The sequence below is a fragment of the Poecilia reticulata genome, linkage group LG15 (assembly GCF_000633615.1).
Source record: "Poecilia reticulata strain Guanapo linkage group LG15, Guppy_female_1.0+MT, whole genome shotgun sequence".
NCBI lineage: Eukaryota > Metazoa > Chordata > Actinopteri > Cyprinodontiformes > Poeciliidae > Poecilia > Poecilia reticulata.
The window spans coordinates 13,638,628-13,657,764 of NC_024345.1; the positions used below are offsets into that span (position 1 = coordinate 13,638,628).

General features: G+C 38.4%; 1 protein-coding gene and 1 long non-coding RNA gene across 3 annotated transcripts in view; one reads left to right on the forward strand and one right to left on the reverse strand.

Moving 5' to 3' along the window:
* The window catches only part of LOC103476782 (SH3 and PX domain-containing protein 2A-like), a 52,864-nt gene extending 41,924 nt beyond the window's left edge, over nt 1–10,940 (reverse strand). The window contains exons 1-5 of one of the 2 annotated variants that reach the window (XM_008429357.1): nt 10,841–10,921; nt 10,234–10,639; nt 5,302–5,377; nt 4,182–4,258; nt 3,420–3,511 (exon numbers count right to left, since the gene is read on the reverse strand). In XM_008429357.1, coding sequence (XP_008427579.1) covers nt 3,420–3,511; nt 4,182–4,258; nt 5,302–5,377 — 245 coding nt within the window. In that variant the 5' untranslated portion in view covers nt 10,234–10,639; nt 10,841–10,921. Of the gene's footprint in view, nt 1–3,419; nt 3,512–4,181; nt 4,259–5,301; nt 5,378–10,233; nt 10,640–10,840 lie in introns of both variants that reach the window. The other variant, XM_008429359.1, reaches the window with a different exon arrangement.
* On the forward strand, nt 190–10,240 carry LOC103476781 (uncharacterized). The gene is made up of 3 exons (XR_535550.2): nt 190–506; nt 3,412–3,513; nt 10,155–10,240. It is a non-coding gene; the product is annotated as an uncharacterized LOC103476781 (long non-coding RNA).
* Nucleotides 10,941–19,137: the final 8,197 nt, after the last annotated feature.

The window sequence follows — 19,137 nt, forward strand, 5'->3', positions numbered from 1 at the left end:
AAATATTCCTCCCAGGAGGAGACTGAGCACACAACTCAGGCTCTGTGCATTTTCTTCCTAATTCTAACCGTTAGGACTTAGGAGAAAAGTTTCTTTGAACTCTTTAAGACTTTGTGCCCGTTTTGAGCGCAAACCAGCACAGCAGAGACTTGTTTCCACTGTGTATATGTCAGTATCTAAGTCCAAACCCTTTTTGCGTATTGAGAAACCTTATGTTTGTACAAGCCTGCAGCTAACTCTTCATAGGTGGGCCTGCTAGAAAGGAATGTGTGAGATGTTAGCCTTCCTCTCATATTTTTTTTTTTTTTACAGCAACTATGTATCTGTCCAGCTACATGACAATGATACAGAGACACCCAGGCGTGACCTCAGATTTGCCTCTGCAGGAGTAACCTCTAATCTCTGTGGCCAACAGGTCGACATCATTGAACTGCAAATCACGATGATAAAGCAGAGCAACTATGTGCACAGAGAGAACGTGCGATGGAGGGGTTTTGTGTGAGGAGGTAATGGCACTGCTACAAAAACACACACACAATCCCAGTAAACTCAGGAATAAGTTGCCAACAGTTGAAGCAAATCTTGGCCATGGGCAGACACTGATGTCAGCGCTGAAACATCGCTGCCAAATTAAGCTAGGAGTTGCAAATGAAAAGACTAAAACGTCACTCAAGTTTTACTTGAACAAACAAACGTCCTGAGTTTTACAATTATTTTAGTTGTTTTTTATGTGGGGGGGCTAATTTATCATTCGGTTCAGTTACTAGGGAAGTGCAAATAATCTAAGGAATTAGATTATATGTGTGCTAAAAAGTCTGGCCTTGCATGAAACGTTTTGATTGGATGAGGAATATTAAACCAGACAGAACTGTTGCAAAACAAAATAAATGCTTAAGCTGAGTTATTTGTACATAATCTGAAAAGAAATATATGGTTAATATCATAGTAAAATAGTTCACTAAAAATGCATGCAGAGCTTAGTTGCATACTAAGATTGTTACAAGTTAAAATATAGACCAATTTGGCATTTTATCTTTTAACCTTTAAATACCAAGTCCTAAATATTTGAAGGACCTTGTGGTCATTTCCCGGAACATTGACCTCAGCACTGGAGACAGCCTCTACCATTTGCTTCATACACTGGATCTAAAGCGTTTAAACGGCCCGGTTAAAATGCCATGTTTCTGTGATGTAAAAACCATGAGGCCAATATAATTGTTTCGAACCTTTTCACACTTTTAATGTGACATACAGGCTGTGAGGGAGAATCACTCAGTTTGACCCATCATTCAGTTATTTTTATTTATTCATCTTACAATTTCCCTGCAAACACATTCAAATATTAAATAAATGCCACTATTAAATATTTTTAAATAATCGGGTATTATTATGCTAATTTAGCTGCAGAGTCCTTTTCACCAACAACTCTTCGTAAGACTTAAAGCAACAGAACTCCATCCACAATCGCCTTTTATACTGTTATAGACTATTTATCAATAACAAAATAAAATTTGGAAGCTGAGATCAGACTGTCATATCAAAGCATATTTTGGCAAAGTTAAAATGTAATAATTTATTTCTTTTTTTTTTTTGTCCCCCTTATTAGTAATGTTACCATAGATTTGATAAAATATGCCAGGTGTGCCTCATACCACAATAAGCTATATTTATTTCAGTTAATGCCAAGATTACTCTTGCTTTTCTTGCTTGTTCAGCTGCTCCCTCTGGTGTTAGATGGGTATAAAAACAACTTCTCCTGAATTATGTGTGTTTGTCCATTGAACATTAGGTGGCAGAATCCAACAAGAATAGCACACATGTACTGAAGCTGGTGGGTTTATTTGCCTATGAATTGTGAATCCAATACACTAATAGGATTAAAGTCAACATGATTTTTATGACTTGTTTTGACAGTGTTAACCCTGCAAGGTGCAACTGGAAAAACTAGCTGTTATCTGACATTTTCACTGATTTGTAAAGCATGCTTATAAATCACTATGTTGAATTGCACCTTACAGGGGGCATGCCCGCAGAATCACAAACAGATTTTTATATGTCATTCTTATGAGTAGTCATTTTAAGTGGTAGAGCTCCAGCATGAGTAATTGGAGTGTATGGGTGGTATGACTTTTGCGCCTCTCAGCTTAAGGTGGGCTGGACTGTCTCAGAGACTGCAGGAGGCTCCCACTTTGAAGTGGGATTAACATGCATGGCTAGTCGAGGTTAGAGGTCGTGGGCCTGGTTGTGGCTGAGAAGTCTCATTTTCAGTCAATACAATCCCTAATACATGTCCTAAATTCATCTGAAGTTAAGTTTGAAAGACAAAAACATGCACAAAAGAACAGAAATCCTGCAGTCAGTCTGTACTGTAATTGCTCCCACTCTTTGACTTTGAACTAAGCATGACTAACAACCTGACTGAGGCCTTTATCTGCCCTGAGACCTGAGTTGGCTGAATCGTATGACACCGCTGATCTCTCTTCATTTGTTCTGGCATCATATGTCACCCATGTGACATCATTATTAATAAAACACGGTGACTCTGGACCAGAATCAATCCATCATTTCATACAAAATGAAGCCGGAGGATCAAAATGGGGTCAACGCAAATAAAAAACATTCCCGGCTGCAGAACTAGACGAACACACTCAGACATGATATTTACAGCCCAACAGACAATGCTTGGTCTCTTAAAGTGCTTTGCAAAACCATTCACTTGTTCAAACTTCAATGAATTTTAGACGTAAATCTGAAGTAGAACAAAAATGGTACAGGATTTCAATTGTTCTTAGAAAAAAAACGTGTTATTCATCATTGTCCTCAGCAAGAAGATAAACCTCTGCTAAAAGTTTGCTGCCTCTAAAAGGTTTCCTTGCAGTATTGCGCTGTATTAAGCCCTGACCAGATTCATTGTCCCTGATGCAAAATAATGTCCCCACAGCATGACACTGCCACCAGAAGGTTTCACCTTTGAGATGATGCGTTTAGGTTTAAGTACTGTGGCAACCTAACGCCACACATTATCGACCACACTTACAGGCCTGAGATAAAATTTCCCACAGCTGGACTCTACTAATAAAGTGATTTCTAAAGTTGTTGGATGTTCTGAATTTTATTTAGGAAATCTTGCAGTCAAAGTACTTTGAAATGTGTCAAAGTAAAAAGAGGCGGAATACATATCCACACTACACTTCAAAGAAAATTGTAAAGCGTGCATCATTTTCCTGTCCAGCTCACATGTCCTTTACTTTGTGTTGGTCTGTCACATAAAATACAATTGAAAATGCAGTCACAGTTTGCGTTTGTAATAAAAACACCAGGTGAAAAGGTTCAAGAGTGAATGAATTCTTTTGAGATGGAGGTTATGGTAAAAAAAAAAAGCTGTTATTTTTTGTTTTTATGTATTTCCAGTGACTCACTCTGTGGGAGGGTTGAGGTCCTCTGGTCGGGTTTCAAAGAACTTAAGGACCTCCTCGCTTTCCGAAATGGAAGAAGGAAGTTTCATCAAAGCCTGTGGGTAAACATAGCATCCGTGTGTATTTAATTATGAGTAGTCATCCATGTGCATTCATGACTTGTGACATTTCTGGTGAAGCTGCTCAACCGAAACTGAAGTAAGCTAGTATCTGCAAACTGAGACAGATGAAAAGACCAGACGGAAATGCAGATGGTATGTAACGGATGGAAAAAAGACAGCTTTGGCTCAAGACAGGAGGCAAAGACCAAATGACGCAAACATCTCAGTTTGACCGAGTTTCAGTCAAAGCTTGTTAACCAACTTGATGGTTTTACAATAACTTTCAAAAAGTCGTAAAAGCTGACACTTTTGGCAACCCTCCTGCCCTGCATTCTTATTGATGAACAGCTATAAGAGGAACCGGTCTGAGCTGATTATTGTACTTTTCTCCACAACTGCTGATTTATTCCTCCTAACCCCGTGCATGCCCCAGTTTTCCATGTTTCTTTCATAGGAGTCCTACTAACACTGCTGACAGGATACGACCACTGCAGATAGAGAAGCTGCTTTCCTGTTCAGGCTGGTGGCGGGGGAGATAAAAAAAAAAAGACAAGCTGAGGCCTGCACTGAAGATACGTTGGCAAGCGTTTGCGTGTTTCCCAAACGCTATTTGGTGTGTGCAGTAAGCAAATTAAAGAATTAAAATGTTTTATGCGATTCTTACTTTGCAGTAGTTATCCAGATGCTTCAGTCTTTTGACAGCTACATCTCTAATGTGACTGCGACGAAACAAGACTTTACCTGAACAAAAACAGAGCAAAAGTTGTGAGATTTGAAAACAAAAAATGAGGTATACATTTTATCAGTGAAAACAGAGCCCCCCTCTTTGCTACACTCATCCGGGGGCTGATGACCTCCAGCAGAATCTAAAAGATTAATTTGACCAAACAGTTCCCTTGCAGAAACACAGCTCAGGCCATGTTGTTCCTCCAGTGTGACCAAAACAACACGGACCAAGCCTGAGCTGCGAGACTTATCTAACAAAGGATCTCTTCACGACTCTCCTCCGCTCCGGCCCACAACAACTTTATCAGATTAGACAAATCCTTCTCTGCTAACCTCCTACTGACATGGCCAGCCACAAATTGATTTGGCCTGGCTACAGCATGGTAGTTGATAAAACAACGCAGTGTGGTGGGCACAGCTGAGGGCCAACAAACAGCCGTTCTGAATGGAAATAGTCAGAATTTGATAAATGATGTAGATTTGTTTAACTGATAGTGACAGTTTTCAAGAATGTTTTGTGTTGACGTTGATGATTATGGTTTACACTATATAAAAACAAATGATCCAGATGATCTGAAAATCACAATGTTGTATAAGAAGAATAAAAAAGAAGCTTTATTGTTTATTGTAATAACTCCCATGCCCTATTTATAGCCTATAAGCCACTGTGCCAGTTTATGACGGAAACAAAACGGCACTAAGACGAGCACACACCTTTGATGAAGGATGCCTGGACTGCTGCCAAAGATCTCAGAAAACTTCTCTCTTTACAAAAAGTATGTTTTTAAAATGTAAAATGATAAAGCTAAAAAAACAAAAAAAATAAAATTACAACTGAATTTATCACTAGTTGCCTTTAGTAAACCGTTTAGACTACGGTTTACTTAAAAGTTTGCACACTACACTTGACTTCATGTGCATGAAATCACTGAATCAATGGTACTGACTTGATGAGCCTGTTGCTCCGCTGAGGTGTGAAAGAGATCCAATTAATTCAACAGGGTGTGTATATGGTTGGTCATTAATTGCCTTGGTTCATTGCGTGCAACATTTATTACCTGGTAAAAAAGGAATGATTCTCTTCTTGGGATCCTTCTGCCCTGCCTCAATCGGGAATTTGTCAAGGATTCGCATCTGCAAGAGTACAATCACGTCTGTGGTTACAAAAATATTTCACACTCTCATAAAACCAGCCAAACCAGCTATTGAATTAACTAGCTTCACTTTACTTTTACATGGTAAGGTTAATTTGCCCATGTTGACTAGGGAAAAAGGTACTAAAGATAGAAAACTGGGCTTTTATACAACAGACAGACATAAAGTGTAAACAGCTTACACATAAGAAGCAAACAACAAACATATTAAATTGTAATTGACAAAAAATGTCAGCAAAACAGACTGGTGCAGTTGTTTCTGTTCTCAGACGGGATTTTGAATGCTAATACCAGATTAGGGACAAAGTTGGAAGCTTGTGCATATCCTTAGGTCAGGAATAAACACATGCAGTGCTGTGAAAAGCAATTGTCTCTTAAATTTTGTTGTTCTGTGTTTACTTCTGTCAAACTTTTCAGATTACCTAACAAATTTGGATGTCAAAATGCTTTCAAAGGCAAAAACCACTTCTGACCAAAAAAACACAAAAACCAATCTTATGACATGTTGATGATACCCGGGACTTTGAGGAAAATATTCGATGGGCCTTTTTTGGGATGTGCGTCCTGTGATAAGACTAACACACAATTTCCAAAACAGACCATCATAACCAACAGTTAAATAAGATGGTGAAGGTGTTACAGTGTAGGTCTGCTTTTGCTGCTTTAGGGCCTAGATTGCCGTAATTCATGAACCCATGAATTCTGATTTGTGACAGGAAATCCAAAAGGAGAATGTCCAGGCATCTGTTTATGACCTTGGACTGTAGACTTGGATTATATGGCAGGAAAGTTTTTCAAAGTGAAATCCAGGAGATGTATGCAAGGAGGAAAATTCTCTTATCATTTTTTTTTTTTCACAACACAGAGAATGCGTATCTACCCCCCAAGCTTTGTGCGGTGGATGCACATGTTCTGCTGAGTGCAGGAAACAGCAGAGAAGTGTTTCTAGTTTTCTGGCAACAAACTTTAATAATTTCATAAATATACATGAGAGACCATCTGTAGTAACAGTAGACCTGAAATCCAGATGTAGTCCTGGCTAAGACGTCTTTGCCTTGCCCTGTTCCAGATGTGCTCCCTCTAACAGCACAGAGTGTGGGTGTCATACTGAATCACACTGAGTTCCAAGGAGGAGGAGACCTTAAGACTAGTTTCACTATAAACTGATTCAAAAAAGAACCAGGTGGACAAACAGAATCCAGTTGGCCGGTAAAGTTGGACCCAGCCTGTCTGGGTCTGTAGGAGTTGTTTGTAAGACTTTTCCTCAAAGGGGTGGTTTGGTTTCCCATGTTGCGGTTCTTTGTTTCCCTGGTCAACTCCACTGTCTTTGCTAAATGTCAAAATTACTTGCAGGGCACAGCATTTCCTCCTCTGAACCGTGCAGCTAGGAGGCTTTGGGTTGTGTAAAAAATGATAGTCATCACTTTGTTTAGGGTAAAGCAGAGGGCAAGGCATAAAGAAAAGCATTGGTTAACCACACATGCGGACAAGCTACCAAGACTGAATCTTTTTGCTCCAAGAACTAAGAAGGGCAAAAGCTGACAAATGCATAAAAAACCCACCCTGTCTTTCTGTAATATACAAGATAAATAACAGAGTTTTACAGAAAGGGTTCAAACTTCATGTTATAACAGTATATTGGCAACTTCATTGTTTTTTTCTCAACAGGAAAGTTGCACACTCAGCTTCACACTTGAATGTAGCTAAACACCCGCGTAAGTCAGGAAAGTTCACATGATGTGTTCCTGTTCAGAAATGAGGATGAAATCATCCTCGACAGTCTCCTGAGCCCACAGATTTTATGATTTAACGTCAACAACTTAGAATGACAACATTACATAGCTTACATTTTATTTATTATTCATTTTGGGAATACACGACCACAGGCAGTGGCTCTGAAAAGTCTTCAGTTTTCCTGTTAAAATGTCCTCTTATTTCCTGAAGGCAGTCAAAATTGAGATATGGAGCAAAATTTTCCAAGAGTAATTCTTAAAGATTTGCTTGTTTTTTTTGTTAGTTTTTTTTATTGAAATCTTCAGGTTATATGTCACAATTAAGGTCTCATTTTTTTCCATCACTAAAAATCTGGCTTTTCAAAAGAGGTTGGTACACTTATATGGTCCACTGTGTGTCATAAAATATGTGTGTATTAACTGGCAATGTCTCCCCAATGAAAATGTCTATGCTTAACAGGTGCAAAATATGACACCTCTTAGGCTGCTCCCTTAAAAACGGGGTGAGTTCTCCTGAAAGTGGCAGCGCATAATTACTACACAAAATTCCAGAAACAGGAGAAAGCAAAGCAGGTTGTCTGAAATAATAACTGTTGACATGTTAAGCAGTTTTACTAAGCTGTGAGAACGAGAGCAGCTGAAACAAAGAGAGACTGAAAACTTCAGCAGACAAAGAAGTGCTCTGAGAGGAATCTGGGACAGGGGGAGTACGGAGGAATGCTACAGTGGGAAAACGATCCAATTCCATCTCTGGGTTGTTATTTGGCACCTACTTGATAGTTGTTTTCTTCAGAAAGGACAGTCGTAAAAGAGTTTTGTTTTTTTTGTTTTTGTTTTTTTTTAAACTCTCAGATTTGCTTTGAGAGAATAAAATTTTTAATGGAAGAAAAACTCTACCGTGTCACACAAATCATTCTACTCATATGTTTAGCAGCTTTACCTCTGCTGGAGTCAATTCAATTCAAATATCCTTTATCCCAAAGGGAAATTAAATGTTATGTGGAAATATCTTCAAAGTGTCACTGAGAATGGTGGTGGAAAGGATCTTCGGCAGCAGTCAGGCTTGCTAAAGACTTTTGCTGTGTGACACAGTTTTATAATTGTCATGATAAGCCAACAGCTCAATATCCAGTAACATGGACAAGACTGTCAGCTGTTGGCAAGAACTGCTAATCTACATTACTTGCTTTTGCTGCCCCAATTTAAACCTCTGTCTGGTCGTACGGTTAGAAGACGGACAGAATGATATTGGAATCGGGGTTGTGATCCTCGCCCGTTATGATTGATGAAGAGTCTATTTGAACTTCAACCTTGTATCTCCCTGCTCTTTGGTCCTGCTCCACATTCATGAAGCCTCCTTTCCAACTCTCCTGGGATTTGGAGTCATAGTTTGGTACTATCTGAGCTTATGCTAATCAGGTACTCCCAATTGTAAAAACAAAACAAAAAAAAGCACTGGTAATTTTTACGCTTACGCTTCACAGCAACTGTCAGAAAGAAAAAAGGTAAGAGCAAAAATCTTGATGATTGCACAGCATCCAAAGCAGAAAGAATAATTGTCCAAATGCGCAAGGCTTCAGTCAAAACAATGACGAACAAAAGTCTACAAAAAGAATAAATCAGACCCGATGTAACAGAGAAACTGCCACTTGCTGCCACCATGAGCGGGTTTCAAGACAACATCATGTGAACTTGCAACAGCAACAGCAAGTTCACATCATGTACCTGTACATTTCATCTTAATACAGATGACAATTTTTGGGCCCAGAAATGCAAACATTGTTTTACTTGTGGACCTAACTTAGACCAGTCACATAAAGTCAAATATTAAATCAACAATTCCAGACTTAAACATTTCCTTTCAAAAAAGAAATAAAGGTCAATGCATTGTTTTTAATTTTTTGTAATGGTTTCTTGACTAGTCTTCATCAAGAAGAAAAATTTTAAATAAAATAGATACAAAAATAGATGCAGCAGTGGTTAATCCACAATGTTACTGTCAAAAACGTCCCTTATCAAAACCATAAAAGTCTTTACGTCAGACTATATAATGTTTTAAAATCATCCTACTGGTTAATAGGCACAGGAAGACTTACATGAATGCCAGAATCTCTCTTCAAGTTTAAACTGTGTAGACCACATCAGCTTATTACACACAAGTCTCCTCAGTTTTTCTAGGACAAGGACTAAAGATGAAGAGTTAATATTCACTATGTATGCTCCTCAGCTCTGGAACCAACTCCATGAAAACCTGAGATGTGCAGAAATTGCTGGTTGCTTTAATGGCAACATTACTGTTGCAGTCTTCCCTTTAAATGCAATAGCTTTGACAGCAAGAGTAGAATTTATTTCTTAATAATTTGTAGACATATATTTGATTTGATTAAATATTTTATGACTTCTTTCTGTTCCTTCTTTTTATGTGAAACCATAATTTTGCTGTAATCATTTTGATGTACATATTTTCTGTTTTCCTTAAGTGCACTTTCTTGTGTTTTGAAAGATGAAACACAAACATACTTCCATTGCCTTTATGTAAATAACTTTTTTTTTTTTAAACCTAAGTTGTTAGTAGGATGCAGGTCAGACAAATCGCAACGCAGACAGAATAAAGCTGATCCTGTTCCAATTTCTTCTAAAAATAATGACGACTAAGGGTTTTTAGAAAAGGTCTCTGTCCAAAAGGAAACCAGGCCAGCATGCACACTCCCCATGTGGAAAGCCCTCAAGCTTGACGAACTGACCAGTTCAGTCCCGCTTACGTCAAACTTGCAGGTCATAAAACATTTCCTTTGCACATGCAAAAGATTATTTGTTGCATTTTGGACAACACTGCAAAAAAGGATTAATGAGCAACTGGATGTCTTGTCAGACGGAAATATCCTGTTCTTCCGATTGATTATAGTTTACTACCAGCTGGGTGTCTTGTTTGCATTTTCTCTGCAGAAAATTACAGTTTGTTTGTTTTTTTGACTATGTCAGTCATTTTGTAATGACAGCCACTTATTTGTTGTTCTTCGACAGACGAACACACCTACACCAGGAAACCACAGACGTGACTAATGATTACGCAGACAGGAGGGATCCTCTGTTGTAGTCTCACCGAGCAGCTGAATTTTCCAGACTATTGCTAAGGGACCGGAGAACAAAAGGTTTCCTGCGAGCCCATCGGAGTCACGGCGCTCTGGAATTCAGTCTGGAAGAAGGGGTTATCAGACAGAAGCCAGAGACATGCAGGAATGATGTGTTTTTCTAGATTTAAACCTCTCTTACATTTAAACTTCAATGTAGACCTCATTGAAGTTTAAATGCATCATCTTTCCAACAAACAAGCTGTATCATGCGTTAACTTAAGCATTTCAGATATTACAGCTCTGGAGGACTTTTGCTTGACTTTTTGTGGAGACTTTGTCGTGTTATGCATTCTGACAGAGGTCGTGCTTTTTCCTCCATCTGCTGTCTGGATTTCCCGCCTTTTCTTGGTTCTAAGCAGTCATCCTAAAATAGGTCTGTCACAAAAGCAAAGCATCTGCATCAGCTGAGCAGAAAGCAGGGGCCTTAAGGTCACACAGACTTTATTGAGTATAATTAGCAACACCAGATGAGGCAACCCTAAACAAAAAATATGAAACCTTGAGAAGTATTATATGAAAATGAGAATTAAAGCTGTGAAATACTTTTTTTTTTTTTTTTTTGCAAGCGTGACTTACCTGCAGGTCAAAAAACTTGCTATATCTTCGGTAGATGACATGGGAACTGGAGTCAGAGTAAGTTACTTTGATAAGATAGACCTGCAGAAGACAGAGTAGACAAAAAAGCTTGGTTAGGAACACTTCACAAAGGACACAAGGCACAACTTTATTCCCCCTGACTTAACTTCAAAGGTTCTTAGAGAAACAAATTAAATCTCTCTTTTTTTAATCACACTTCAAAAAGCTACAAGGGAATCAACAAGTAAACAACAGATTTCAAGTATTAACTCAGTGCTGAGAATGGGGGATTTATAACTGTTTACAATATACCTAAATAGCTGGCTTTATAATGGCCACTGTTAAAGATCATTCCCATTGTATCAAAAGCTTCTAAAAACAGTGACTGTGTCCACAAATAAGTGACTAATAAAATCAACTACAGCTTATGCTGTAGCTTATGCTAAAAGAACCTGATGTGTGATAACAGAAAGTAAAGTTGGCTACTTAACTGATTAAAGTCTTAGTAAAAAAGTGTAAAACAGTGAAGAAATATGACTAGAGTCATCTCAAACATGGATGCTGCTGTGGAAGTGGGGAATGTGGAGATAATGTTAGAAACTAATGCATTAAACGAAGTAAATCTCAATCCAAAAAAAATACAAAATCAGAGTCAATATCATGCCATCTTAAAATTATGCCACATGTAAAATCTCTACCGGTTACATCCGCCACTTATCACGTATTACTTGTCAGACAAGTTGGCAAACAGGTACCAAGCAGCAGAAAGCGTAAAAACACCGCAGCGGCATGATCAGAGGAGATCAAGATGTAAATGATAGATTTGTGGGCCTCCTTGTTTGTGCTGCATGTCAGTGATCTGCACAATGTATTTTGGGAAATTTCCCTCGAGCAATAGTGTTGAAAGGTTCCGTGTTTCAAAGTACCTGAAACCTTTAAATATGGTGACATGAACTGGCCAGGCTTCAGTACTAATGGATGAATAGTTTAGGGAAGTTGTGATGAAATATTAAGACACTATTATGAAACTAAAAAAGGCGAATTGTGAATTCTTTTACTTCATAGTACATTATGTGAATGTCCAAATATAAAATACTCTGTGTAATAGTGATATGCTTTATGCATTAAAAAAAGGTTTTATTTAAAAAAAAAAAACTTTTTAATCTCTTTATGTATATTGGTTATTAATACAGATTATTAACCCTCACCGGGTCCTTTTGCGTAGAAAAATTTTTTCCCGGTGAGATATTGCATCTTTTTGCAATATCTTTGTAATGAAAAGTTTTCATCACTTCATATTCCAGATATTCCTCAAGAAACATGTTATTGATATCCATCCATTTTCTTACACCCTTGTCTCTTAGTGGGGTCGGGAGGGTTGCTGGTGCCTATCTTTAGCCGACGTTCCGGGCGAGAGGCGGGTTTCACCCTGGACAGGTCGCCAGTCTGTCGCAGGGCAACACAGAGACACACAGGACAAATAACCATGCACACACACACATCTATGTAGAATTTGGAGAGGCCAATTAACCTGACAGTCATGTTTTTGGACTGTGGGAGGAAACCGGAGTACCCGGAGAAAACCCATGCATGCACAGGAAGAATATGCAGACTCCAAGCAGAAAGACCCGGGCTGGGAATCGAACCCAGAACCTTCTTGCTGCAAGGCTACCAACTTCTTGCTACCAACTGCGCCACTGTGTAGCCCTGTTATTGATATCATGCAATTCAAATTTTTTATTTACTGTTTACACATTTTAAGAAATAGCATGTTTTATATCACTACCCCATTCTTCCGTGAGTGGGTCCAAAATGACCCGCATTCATTTCCTATGGAATTTAATGGGAATCTTTGTTTCTTACCAACTGTGACTGTCAGGAAAAAAATTTTTTGTGAACCACACACTGAGTCCTACGTCTGACTGCTAAATAATATTTTACAAAGCAAGAACTTTTACATATAATTATTATCTTTATTTTTACCTCACAAATGTGTGTGTGTGTGTGCGTGCGTGCGTGCGTGCGYGCGTGCGTGCGTGCGTGCGTGTGTGTGCCGTGATAGTATTATTGGCACAAATTAACCTATTAACTATGTGTGGTAAACCTATTAACCACATTTCCTCATACCTTTCAGGAACTTGATGATTTCTGTCTGTTTGCCCAGTCTGCATGATAGATTTGGTAACTTTGCTCTTTTCAAAGCCAATCTCATTTAACAGAACATTTATTTTAATAATTCAATTCAAAAGCTGAAAATTGTTTTCCTAGGAACAGGTTTTTAGGAGTTTTTAGCAGCAAACCATAATTGTCAACTGTAATAAAAATGAGCATGTTTTACTTTTTCAATGACATTCCTGAAATGAATACATTTTTCAATGATATTTCAACTTGATCAGATGTCCAGTATTACATGATTTCTTACCAACTGTGACTGTCAGGAAAACATTTTTTTGTGAACCACACACTGAATCCTAAGTCTGACTGCTAAATAATAATATTTTACAAAGCAAGAACTTTTACATATAATTATCTTTATTTTTACCTCACAAATGTGTGTGCATGCGTGCGTGTCGATCATCAGTGCCGTGATAGTGTTATTGGCACAAATTAACCTATTAACCATGTGTGGTTAACCTATTAACCACATTTCTTCATACCTCTCAGAAACTTGATGGTCTCTGTCTGTTTGCCAAGTCTGCATGATAGATTTGGTAACTTTGTTCTTTTCAAAGCCAATCTCATTTAGCAGAACATTTATTTCAATAATTCAATTCAAAAGCTGAAAATTGTTTTTCTAGAAACAAGTTTTTAGGAGTTTTTAGCAGCAAACCATAATTGTCAACTGTAATAAGAATGAGCAGGTTTTACTTTTTCAATGACATTCCTGAAATGAATACATTTTTCAATTATATTTCAACTTGATAAGATGTCCAGTATTACATGATTAACTTAGCAAAATATCAAAGTTGGGTTGTATATTAACTGGATAAACCACTAGACCAACAGAGGGGCTTAATATTAAATACAAAAAGCATAACATGACAATAAAAAACATTTTTTCAACCTTTGCCTCACGGCTTTATCTCCCCTAGCAATGCACATAGGATCAATGAAATACTCTACTTACAGTCATAGTGTTTCAGAAGCAGTGGTGGGAAGTAACGAAGTACAAATACTTCGTTACTGTACTTAAGTACAATTTTAGTGTATCTGTACTTTACTTAAGTAGATTTAATAATGGATACTTTCTACTTTTACTCCACTACATTTTACAGTAAGTATCTGTACTTTCTACTTCACTACATTTCTACAAAAGTGTTGCATTACTCGTTACATCCCCCTGTCCTACTCTTGAACTTTCTCCTCCAGCCCACTCCTTCTCTTCCTTCCAGCTCCCAACAACATCAAAAATTACAACCCTTATACACAAATCCAAGTCGTCCACCTGTCTGCTTGACCCTCTTCCCACAGTCCTGGTTAAAGCCTGTGCCCCATCCATACTCCCTCTTATCTCTGCCATTATTCACTCCTCTCTCTCCACTGGAACAGTTCCTGCATCATTTAAAATTGCTGCCATAACCCCTATCTTAAAAAAACCTGGTGCTGATCACTATAATCTGAATAATTTCCGTCCTATCTCCAACTTGCCTTTCATCTCCAAAATTCTTGAGAAGATAGTAGCATCCCAACTTCACACTTATTTATCCAACAATAAYCTGTATGAACTGTTTCAGTCTGGTTTTCGTCTCCTCCACAGTACAGAAACAGCTCTCATAAAAATCACTAATGACCTCCTTATGGCAGCTGACTCCGGCTTGCTGTCCTTTCTCATTCTACTTGATTTGAGTGCAGCGTTTGACACTATCTGCCATACCACCCTACTCAACAGACTTTCCTCTATTGGTATCACACAGACACCTCTAAACTGGTTTAAATCATATCTTTCTGGCCACACTCAGTTCATTCGGATCAAAACCTTCTCTTCCCAGCCTTCCCCTGTCACATCAGGAGTTCCACAGGGATCTGTCTTAGGGCCCCTCCTCTTCATTATTTATCTCCTTTCCCTGGGCAATATTTTTCGTAAGCATGACGTTGATTTCCACTGTTATGCAGATGACACCCAGTTCTATGTTTCCAGTAAGCCCGCCTCCAACCTCCCACCGTCTTCTCTTACTGACTGCTTGACTGAAATAAAATCCTGGTTCTCCTCAAATCTGCTTAAGCTTAACAGTGATAAAACAGAGGTTCTTCTCATTGGTACTAAATCTACTCTGGCCAAAATCAAAAGCTTCAGTCTTGTAATTGATAACTGTCCCGTTTATCCCTCCCCTCAGGTAAAGAGTCTGGGTGTCATCCTTGACAGAACCCTGTCTTTCCAGTCTCACATTAATAACATTACCCGCTCGGCTTATTTTCACCTACGCAACATCAATCGCCTTCGCCCCTCCCTTACTCCCCATTCCACTGCCATTCTTGTTCACTGTCTTGTGACATCACGCCTTGACTATTGCAACTCCCTTCTGTTTGGTCTCACCCAGAAATCTCTTCATAAGCTCCAATTGGTCCAGAATTCAGCTGCCCRTATCATTACCAAAACCCCATCCATGCACCACATCACTCCTGTCCTGCAAAGACTCCATTGGCTGCCCACCAAGTTCCGCATAGAATACAAAATTCTTCTGTACACTTTCAAGGCCCTTTACAATCTCTCCCCACCATATCTTTCAAATCTTATTCATATTGCCATTCYCTCTCGCTCCCTCAGATCATCCTCCTCTATCCATTTCACTGTCCCCTCTGCCCGTTTCACCACCATGGGGAGCAGAGCTTTCAGTCGCTTTGCTTCCCAACTATGGAACTCATTACCACCATACCTTAGAAACATAAGGCCATTATCAAATTTTAAAACCGAACTCAAAACACACCTTTTTAGATCTGCCTTTTCCACATGACACAATTGGTTTGCCTGATTTTACAAAGATTTTATATAGATACATTGTTTTGTTTTATTTATTTCTATCTATTGTTAATTGTTATATTTTATTTGTTTCTGTCACTACTTTTTACTCTTGTACGGTGTCCTTGATTGCCAGAAAGGCGCCTTTGAAATAAAATTTATTATTATTATTATTATTATTATTATTATTATTATTATTATTATTATTATTATTATTATTAAAACGTGAAGTTCAGGGACTTAAGGTGGCGCCGTAAAAGCCAAGCAATAACGTGACTTACGTGTCTGTTGTCGCCCATCGCCTCCACTTTTACTCGCACGCGGCTCTGAGACATGCGCAGTGGTTCCTCTGAGAGGGAGGCGATGTCTGTCTAATCGTCAGTATTATAATAGCGCTGCATAAATTGATATGGCGACATGTGAAATCAGCAGCGCTTCGCTTTCACAGACGGTGGGGACTTCGTCCAACTTTTAGCGTCACTTGGAAGGAAAGCTTAAAGAAAGGTWAGCTCCGTGGACGTGTTGCTAGCAAAGCTAGCTGTACAGAGACATGTTGCATCTGCGATGAAAAAAAGTTTGTCACTCAGGCGCTGAATTATTGTGTGGTGTTGTTGACTGAGGTGTTGTTGACTGAGGTGTTGTTGACTGAGGTGTCAACAACACCTGAGGTGTCAACAACACCTCAGTCAACAACACCACACAATAATTCAGTAGTATGATATTCAGGGACGATCTGATTTTTCTGGGCGGATCTTTTCTGATTAAATTTATTTCAGCTCTAAGTATTTAATATCTAGGTTTTTTATGGGAATGTGGATCTTTCAGATCAATTTGAGAAGCAATTTTGATAGGTAAAACTTAATTTTTTGTGTCACGTAGCGCGGGGTGCTGGTCTTGACTTGGTCTTGCATAGGTGGTCTTGACTACAACTGCTACGTGGCCCCTCGGTTGCCTGTCCTCCCCCACCCACCTTCTTTCCATCCCCTTTCTGTTGGATTTCTATAAAAATAAATGCCACTACTGGCAAAAAAAGTGAAGTTCATGTTATGTTAGGACAGGAGACAAGATGTTTCCATCCCTGAAATTATGATGCATAGAATCACATATCTAAATCTAAACTATGTTACAGAGTAAACACAATAAAAACATGCTTCATGAGGCATTGTTCATTAAAATGGCACATTTCTAATGTATTAAAATTAAATACGATCGGTTCACTTAATGATATTAGCAATTAATCCATTCAGCAAGTACTTTTACTTTTAATACTTAAGTATTTTTAAAASCCAGTACTTTTTTAYTTTTACTTAAGTACAAATGTTAATGTGGTAGTTTTACTTTTACTTGAGTACATTTTTGTCTGTGTATTTGTACTTTTACTTAAGTAAATTTTTTGAGTACTTTCTCCACCACTGTTCAGAAGTTAGCTCTTTTACATGTGGCCTCAAGCTGTTGTGCATCAAGTTGGAAATGCAGTTTTTGTTCTGTAAACATTTTATCACGCAAGGACTGAGACCAAAGTAAGTTTTCTATTAGAACTCTATTGAGAGACAAGCAGCCTGGCCGAATAGTGGGAGGATGACTGAAGCTACATCAAGACAAAACCTTAAAATCTCAAATGTGCTTTGTTTGATTAATTTGGATCAAAACAAAAGCTGTTTGCAAAGTGTGGCTGAAACAGGGAAGAGTTATTTCTTTCTGCTGAACTAAACCTAAACGTTTGTAAATAAGATTTCTACGTACATCGCCACTGCCATTTTGCATCTCCTGTGCCACATGTTCCTGGAAGGAAGTGACAATTTACCAGTGGAGACAAAAACAAAGAGCTCCTTCTTTCCTCTGTCAAACCGGACATGCATTTCCAAATGCTTAGCTCATATATGATGAGATGTTTTTGTCTTTGCCCTCCTCCTTCTTCAAGGGGATTTCCCAGTCAAACCTTCCATCCGGCTTTATCCCCCCTGAGAGCAAGTCTCTGCCCTATGTTTAGCAGCCTAGGGGAGGAATTCTCAGCAGGAGATGGATGATGGGATTGATTTAAACTCTCAGGTTAATCACTTCAATTGGACCTGACGGACACATTGATTTTTCAAATCCCAACGGAGACATCCTCGGGGTTCACTGTGTTGAACTACTTTAAGCAGTAACATAACAACAGTAGACTGTAAYTATTTAGCTTTAACAGACAGAAATACAAGCTATTTCAGTATCATTTTTKCCAGAACACTAAAACTGTTTCCATATCTTTATAAACACTCAACATATTTAGTTAGAAAACGACACAGATTACAGGAAAAAAATAAATTTAAAACCTGACCTCAATGTCAGACCCTGCAGGTGGTGGTACCACTTGGTAGAGGCTTTATATAGTTTGAGCTTCTTGATTCAGCCCCAAGAAGCTAAGTCTTGACCACCAGGTGCACCACACACACGCACACACACATTTTGTAGAGTCTAAACCCAACTTAAATTTTTGAATCAGCCTTTGTCTAATCTCTTCCCTGAAGCCAATTTACCATGGGAGACCCCAGCCAGAGGTTGAAGCCCCCAGGCAACATCACCACCAGGATAACAAGACTTCATACAAAATCATCTCTGAGCTTTAAGAATGGTCCATCCATCCTTTGTCTTCTTTTTTTAATTTACTAAACTGATGGATTTAAAAAAAATAAATAAAACACACACAAAAATCAATCCTAAAACAAGATCTTACATGGAAAAGGTTACATTATATTTTACTATCCTGTTAGTGGGTACAAACGTGATCTGTGGAATTTTTTGTAACGTAAGATCATCATGGGATTACTGAGTTMGACATTCTCATTGAATTCTTGAGCTATGAGGTTAACTGTAAACTATTTGATTTGTAAAGCCAAATGAGAACACAAACAACACAAACAACTACAATGCAGACACTTCTATTGTAAGAGGACAAAACAGAAAGTAATTAGGAACTTATTCAGCGTCCTACCATTGTAATTAACTTATGCATCAGTTTTCAAACTTGGTTGAAGCAGAACTTTATGCTATGAATTGCCTTACCCATCATAGACACTTGAATCATACTTGTATGCTAAGATGATCACTTATGATAGTGAAATGATGGGATGTGTCATTGTTTTTACACTTCTCATCATTTGACCCCATCATTCCTGCTCTACCAGTTTAATGATATGTTGGCAGGAGATAAACTATTCTAAGAACTTGTCAGTGCCACAAGCAGGTTTTGTGAGAATCTTCAAACAGTGGCTGAAACAGGGAAGAGTTATTTCTTTCTGCTTTATGGGATAAAGTCGTCATTTCATCAGGCACTCACCATCTACCAACATGGTCAGGTAAT